General features: G+C 48.0%; 1 protein-coding gene across 1 annotated transcript in view; it reads left to right on the forward strand.

Annotated features, from left to right (window-relative positions):
* The window catches only part of KIAA2012 (KIAA2012 ortholog), a 102,268-nt gene that overhangs the window by 31,412 nt on the left and 63,051 nt on the right, over positions 1-7,805 (forward strand). Inside the window, exons 10-11 of the mRNA XM_059393219.1 lie at positions 11-181; positions 1,943-2,050. Coding sequence (XP_059249202.1) covers positions 11-181; positions 1,943-2,050 — 279 coding nt within the window. The remainder of the gene's footprint in view (positions 1-10; positions 182-1,942; positions 2,051-7,805) is intronic.

Here is a 7,805-nt window from a genome sequence, read left to right on the forward strand (position 1 = left end):
GCTTTGAAAGATGATGATGGCCCACCCCAGAATGTGACCCCACCGCTGTCCCTGATTAAAGAAAGAAAAAGTCCAGAGAGCCGGAGGGGCCTGGACAGCCCCAGGACATCAAGCTACAGCAGCTCCATGGGTCCCTTGGATATGAGAAGGCCCGGGGGGGCACTCCCAGCAGAAGGACAAGGTAATCACTCTTGGGGGGCACAGATGTTTCCCCTCCCCCACCCTCAGCTTGTCTGTGGTTCTGGGCTCACTTTAATCATCTGCAGGGCCACACAGCAGCTGTGAAGCAAGCTGTCTGAAAGCCGCCCCATTGAAAAGGGGGAAATCAGCAGTGTTTCCAACAGTGTCTGGGATTAATGTTCACCACGCATATTCCTAAAAGAGTCAGTACATGTTTTAAGAGTTTGTTGCACCAACACGCAGTGTCAAGCTGTTCTGTGCTCTTCTCATTCCTGGCAGCGGTGTGCAATGACACAGCTCCCTGTGCTCACCAGGGATACACGCTCCCGGGTTACCAGGCAATCCTCAACACCCTCCCAGGGGCCTGGGAGCCTGGTGACAGGACTCTGCCAAGAGGAAGAAGTCCCCACAAAGAAGTCCCCTTCCAGCCCAGGGCAGAGCCTGAGGCCTATCCACAGAGAGAGGAGGACTCTGGATTTCTCTCGAAGGGCGAGGCAAAGTAAATCCACCTCCTCTGTGACAGGCCCACTGAAATTTCTTATCCCTAAGAGCTGACAGTCTAGGAGGAGACTGGGATGCTTAGACAGAGCAATAACGCAGAGACGTTGCAGTGATTGCTTCCACGGGGGGCTGGGATCTAAAGGCAGCTCATAAAGCAAAAGCGGCTTAGAGTCCGAATCACCCCCTGAAATGCCCTGGGGGAGGTGCCGTGCTGGACACGGACGGCACCACTTTCTGGAAGGGACAGCCCGGCCAGCTGTTCCTCCTTCATGGGAGTGCGGGGCTACTGTCTCTGGCTGAACACCAAAGGACAGAGGCTGGTGTGTGTTTGGGTGCCAGACACTGTGAAGAAAGTGTCTCGGTTAACAGCAGAATCCCACCCGGGGCTGCGAGAAGCTCACACTCTGAGAGGCACGTGGGAACTGAGAGCCACAAAGACAGCGGGTGCGGCATCTTTCATTTTTATCTCCTGCTCACTCAGGGACTGGATGCCTCACCCTTTCAGTCCCTTGGTCCCTCCTCCTCTTCCCTCGTCCCTCTCCCCTCCTCCAAGCATCTAGAGTTGAAGCCTTGTAAGCACAAATTAAATACATCCATCAGTATCTCCATTACGTGTTTGCAGCTTCTCTGCCACCGAAATGGTCAACCTCAAACCCCCTTCTCCCCTAACTCACTCTCTCTCTCTCTCTCCCTCTCCAAAGACGTCGTTTTCATTTATAAACTGTTTTGGCCCAGAACCTCTCTCTTACAACCCCCTCCCTTTTGTAGTTGCCTGGCAGGGATCCTCTATTACATTTGATACAAATGAACCAAACTTTAGCTACAGTCAGTCAGTAACAAGCCTGTTCCTGGGAGGTTGAAGAGCCCAGGACAAACTACACCAAATACACACACACACACACACACACACACACACACACACCTGGACATGTTTGTAAAGGGAGAATTGGTTTAGTGGTTTGAGCCTCTGTCTTCGGCTCAGGTCATGATCTCAGGGTCCTGGGATCAAGCCCTGCATCAGGCTCTCTGCTTAGCGGGGAGCCTGCTTCCCTCTCTCTCTCTGCATGCCTCTCTGCCTACTTGTGATCTCTCTGTCAAATAAATAAAATAAAATCTTTAAAAAGAAAACAAAGAATGAATGCCAGGGCCATGACAATGATGGCGAGCACGTGACCACACTGGCTTCTCCCCGTGGGGGGTTCAAGGAGCCTCCCCTGCGCCGACGCTAACACTGGCCATTCTTGTGCTTATTTTCAAGAAGATTCCAGAGACCCCACACTGGGACACTTCTCGCCAGGTCCAGATGAACAAAACATCTGCCTGTTCCTCCCCGGGCCTACTGAAACCAAGGAGCCTCTTTCAGGTAAAGGTAAGATGATACATCCCAGGCCAGCCTCACTTATACATGGGAACATTTTACCTGTAGCTTCCAAGACTTCCCAGCAGCAGAGACATCATTAAAAACAGATGCAAGCCAGCCAGTTTCTTCCCTCTCATTGACACAGAGGTGCCTCTGTAGCTCAGACACAATAACCCAATGTTTGCACGACAAGTTTGCTCTTGCTGGAGCATCTGGAGGCGGAAGTTCCTGCAGAATGGCTTGAAGGAGGTCTCCTGTGCCACGCTGATGCCTTGATGAGAACGATAAGCCCTTTTGGTAATTGCCCAAACTAAACACTGCCTTTTCGCTTGTTTCCAACCACCCTCCAGAGATGGAGATGGCTAATTGGTAATCCAATCAGATACCCTTGTTATATGCGTTGGTTCATTGCTGCGAATCATCTGGCTTCTGACAGATCATCAAGGCAGTTTCCAAAAACCCTTCTGGCACGTTACTTTTTTGGAGAAGAGATGCTGGCTCTGGACAATAGCCATTTTGCAAAGAACAAAAAAAAGTGAAGTCAGAGGGTGAGGAGTACCAACCACCCAGGATCCACCACGATGTGTGCGTGTGAGACGTATGCCCCACAGGCCTCTTGGCGAGGCAGATTAAAATCTGCGCTCATTTGATAGGTTAGGTCATCCCTGGCTTAATAAAAAGAGAATGGATTCAAAGCCAGGAGATCTGAGTAGGCCTGGCTTGTCCTCTCCATCTGTCTCTGGGTCAGTCCCTCCCAATGTCCAAGGGTCCTCCTCTTATCCAAAATGAGAGGATCAACTCTTATTTTGATGAGGCCGGAAGTCTCCTGACCATTGCTACAGTTTATGTGTTGTGTCTATTCCTCTGGAAGTAGCTTCCTAGCACATGGGTTTCCAGAAACTTGAAGGCATTAGGTTCCAAATTCAGTGTTAAAACCACTTGTGTTATCTCATGAGATAAATACAAAAATAGCTTGGTCCTGACTTGGTGGAAGCGGGATTTGGACAGGTGGAGGCCACTGTCAGTGTGACACAGCTGGGCTAACAACCAGAGGGCACAAGATTCTGTTCACCTGCTGCACATTTTTCTACTCTGTTCCAGGAGAAATACCCCCCCTTCTGGCAAAGCAAGAGTCAGAAGCAGAAAAAGAAAACATTCAGGCTTTAAGGAGACTGTCAGGTCGTCGATAGGATGTTTCAGTCATTTTGGGGTTCCCAGCGCCCAACACAGCCCCTGACACATACACAGCAGAATCACAATTGATTTTCAGTGAAAAAAATCTTTCAACAATTTTCACACTAAAGGAAGAAAGAGAGAAATGAAATTTCTGATGAATAAACAGAGACTGGCCTGCCATCTTGTGCTAGTCCCATGAACGGTGTATTTAATCCTACCTGTCTCTCAAACCTAAAAGCATTCACTGTAAGCTTGTTGAAGGTTGAATCTATCAGTCAGTCAGTCAGTCAGTCAGTAGCCTCGCCTCAGCCTTTCCTCCACTTACGATCGGTGGGTCTTCGGTCTCGATGGTGACTGGAATGTGCCCTGGAAGTCAAAGCAGAACCTCAAACCCACCTTCCCTACAGGGGCCTATAGGCCATATCTAGCCCTCACAGAGGATCTATGTACAGGACAGGTTTGTTGCTGTTCTGTTTCATTTTGGGAAGCAGCATACTCAAAGAAAAAGGGTCAACTCTTGCAAAGGATTTGCTTCAATTACACCAAACTCTTCGTAGCTCAGTTTGCTTAGATCCGTCTTGACCACGCTCCCCACCCTGCCCTTCAGTCTTGTCTCTCGTCACATCCGGTCCCACTCTTCTCTTGCCAGTGGCCCAAACATTCAGGCTTCCTTCTCTTACCTCCCAGCCTTGGCCCAAGTGCCCACAAATATTGAGCATGGTTTTAAGCTCCAGGGGCGCCTGGGTGGCTCAGTGGGTTAAGCCGCTGCCTTCAGCTCAGGTCATGATCTCAGGGTCCTGGGATCGAGCCCCGCATCAGGCTCTCTGCTCAGCAGGGAGCCTGCTTCCCTCCTCTCTCTCTGCCTGCCTCTCTGCCTACTTGTGATCTCTGTCAAATAAATAAGTAAATCAATCAATCAATCAATCAATCTTAAGCTCCAGGCAAGGACTCACCTTTCCTGGGACAGTTTCCTTAACAAATCTACCTCCTCTCAGACAACTGCCGCAGCCCATTCCCCTCTCTCAATCCCACTTTTGTAATTGTTGTATTTATCTGCATCTGTTTTCTGTTGAGTTCCCAAATATTACATGAGTCCTAGAGAGCCTCTTATCTTTATCATATGTCCAAGAAATTCTTGTTGATTGACCGAGTACCCCTGGTGCCACAAAGGAAAGTTCCTTGGGGATCATAAATGGTTACTTTTTTAATTTAAAAAAGTCTTGAGTAAAGAAGACAGTATGATCTGTCTGATCTTTCTTTCACTTTCAGACTCTGTCAACATCTATTTGGAAATAAATTCTTGGGCAATTAGATCATGATATCTTACTTTCAAAGAGCCTAGAGAAATGAATATAAACCTCCAGAAGGGGGGGGGAAAAAAAAAAAGATGCAAAAGCTAGAGCTGGAATTTGACCCTTTTGGTCGTGTTGGGATGTTGCAGCACTTAGAAAATTCAAAGACTTAAGAAAGGAAAATTTCACTTGGAAGGATTTAAGTCAAAGCAGTGGATATGTGCTCTGCGTTGCTTATCCTTGGGTCAGACCTTTCCCCCATCTTCCCAGTCACAGTGGCCACAAGAGAAGTTTTTTTTCAGAAGTTTTTTCAGTCAGAAGTGTCTTACTGCAGGCCACCTGGGTGGCTCAGTCAGTTGAGTGTCTGACTCTTGATTTTGGCTCAGGTCATGATCTCAGGGTCCCGGCATCGAGCTCCATGGGACTCTGCGCCCACCAGGAAGTCTTCTTCAGGATTCTCTCTCTCTCTCTGCCTCTCCCCCAGCATGCACATGTTCTTTCTTGCCCTCTCTTTCTTTCAAATAAGTAAATAAATATATCTTAAAAAAAAAAAAAGTGTTTTATTGCAAGAAATTCACGATGGCTGTGCCAGCGATCGAGGTTGGGACTTCAGGTCTCACAAAAATTTAAATTCTTGATCTCTTTCAGAGTTCCCAGTTAGCGCTTGTTCTTGTCCTAAATGGATGTTTACCCCAAATATGTTCCTTATGTTTTGGTCATTTAATTAAGCATCCTTGTTCTCATAACTTTTTCCTAGTATGTCCGCAAATTCTTTGACTCTTGTCTCTTCAGTAGGGAGAAGCTGATATTCCTTCCCGCGAGTGTAGACTGGACGTAGCAGCTCACTTCTAATAAATGTAGAATATGATAGAAGTGATAGTGTGTGGCTTCTGCGCCTGGGTCATAAGAGGCGCTGCAGTTTCCTCCTCGCTCTCCCTCTCCCTTGGATTACTCACTCTGGGGAAAGCCGGCCACCCTGTCAGGAGGCCATTCCAGCAGGCTGGTGGAGAGGTCCATATGGCAAGGCGGTAACACCTCCTGCCAGCAGCTAGAATAAACTCTCCAGGTTTATGCATGAGCCAGCTAGAGAGGAGATGCTCCCAGCCCCAGGGAAACCTTCAGATGGCTGCGTCCTGCCTGCCACGGGGACTGCCTCACAAGAAATATCGCACCAGAATCACACACCAAAGCCACTCCCAGATTCTCACAGAAACCGTGTGAGATATCATAAGGGTTTATTGTTCTAAGGTCACTAGATTTGGGGGCAATTCGTTTTGGTAATAGATCATATACTCCGTGTCACTTCCTGGTGCTCAGCAATTTGGTAAACAGAAAGATGAAGGGTCTAAGAATGTCCCAGCTGGTCTCAAAACACTGATTATCTGGAGGCAAACATATACTCAATGGTTGACTTTCTCTTTGTTTTCCCCATTTGGCATCTGTGATAAGGCTGGTTGTGGCATCCCATGGGTAAAAGAATATGATTTTCTTTGAGAAGTCTTTCTCTTAGCAACTGTTGCTTTAGAGAAGATGCCTGGAGATTCTTTTTAAAGATTTTATTTATTTATTTGACACACAAAGAGAGCGATCACAAGTAGGCAGAAAGGCAGGCAGAAGTGGGGGGGGGGAGCAGGCGCCCCGCCGAGCAGAGAGCCCGATGTGGGGCTCGATCCCAGGACCCCGAGATCATGATCCGAGCCGAAGGCAGAGGCTTAACCCACTGAACCATCCAGGCGCCCCACGTCTGGAGACTTAACGGAGGAAAAGTCCTTTAGATACAGTAGGGTGAGGGACAAAAAGAAAGAACCCCAGACTAAATGTCCAAAGTCTTGAGTTATTCTCAGCTCTGCCACCTGTGGTTTCTGCGATGACGGGCAAGTAATTTCACTGCTGTGGACTTCAGCTTCCTCATATAGGGAAAGAGGAGCTGGAATTAGATCCAGTCCACCCAGCGGATGTCCCATAGAACTCCAGTTCCTCACAAGGCTAACAGGCATTATATAAAAAATCAAAACGTTCTGAGGTCAAATAGGTGTGGAAACCAGGGGGCAAAAGCTAAGCAGATTCCTTACGCGGGATTTCACAAGGACTCAAATCTGCTCATGGGCATTCCTGCTGTCTCAGACGCTGTGCACCTGACCGCTTAGTTCTTTGTTGTTTTCGGCAAAGCATCGTGTGGATCTAAATCATTTTTGGAACACACCTTGGAAAATGCGAAACAGAGGTTTCTGTGGTCCCTTCCAGCTGTGATGCTGTATGTTACTAAATATGCTCTTTTCTGATAGGGCAGCTCTGCTGTCTGAATCTGGAAGCGGGATCTCAGCCATTCAGTAACTCATGACTGCTCTTTTTTTCATTTTCCAAACATCACTCTGAATCCACAGTTCATCCCTCCCTGAGGGAGAAGTAGAGGAAGGTAAGAAGAAGCCAGTGTGGCAACAGGCCTTTTTGCCCCAATCTGGGTTTGTTAATAACCCATAAGAAATCACATTGACAGTTTTAGGGATCTTGGCTAACTGAAATAAAGGAAAACATGACCAGATAGGGTCCCTGGACACCCAGCATTTCCTTCCAGTCGGCCCTCCTGTCCTGCCGAGCCTAGAAGGCTAGAGACACTTCCCAGATCCTTTGCCATCAGGAGGCTGCCCACGAATTTGTGTTCTGCCAAAGAGCTGCCCTTGCAAGAGACACTGGAGGGCAGAAGCCAGGCAGAAGCTCTGGGCTGCTGACCCTAGCAAGCAAGTTCATGAAGACTGAGTGGATCCAGTGGCGGGCCCGACAGCAACTTTATAAGCACCAAGTTCTGTAGAGTAACCCTGCTCCTTTTTCAAATATCTGGTGGTTTCCGTTCTCCACTAAGCCCGGCCCGACACGCTCTCCTTACAGAAATTAGGGGAGATTCCTGCGAAGCACGGCGTGGGGCTAATTTGGATCTGTCACATCCACCACAGGGCGGGTTGTGATGCTGCGCTTGTTCCTGGACTTCACAGAGAAGTAGGTTCTTTCCCTCAGCACAGTGAGACTGGCAAAGCCCCAGCAGCCCGTACTGGAAGGTGTTCCGATAGCCACCAGCAGAGAGCCACTAAAAAACATTAGGGAGCCTCCTCTCCTTTGACAAAGACCTCTCCTGATTCATAGAAGCACAAAGACTCCCCTACCTCACATTTGGCTGAAAATGTGTCATCACCACTTTATGCTTCCCAAAGAAGAAAAATGTCAAAAAAATAATAGTTCTCTCTGAATCTGCTCAGAATTTTTATTTTTTAGAAAAAAAAATCAGTATGAAGTGTTGAAGA

Source organism: Mustela nigripes, chromosome 3, assembly GCF_022355385.1.
Source record: "Mustela nigripes isolate SB6536 chromosome 3, MUSNIG.SB6536, whole genome shotgun sequence".
In the NCBI taxonomy this organism is placed as follows: domain Eukaryota; kingdom Metazoa; phylum Chordata; class Mammalia; order Carnivora; family Mustelidae; genus Mustela; species Mustela nigripes.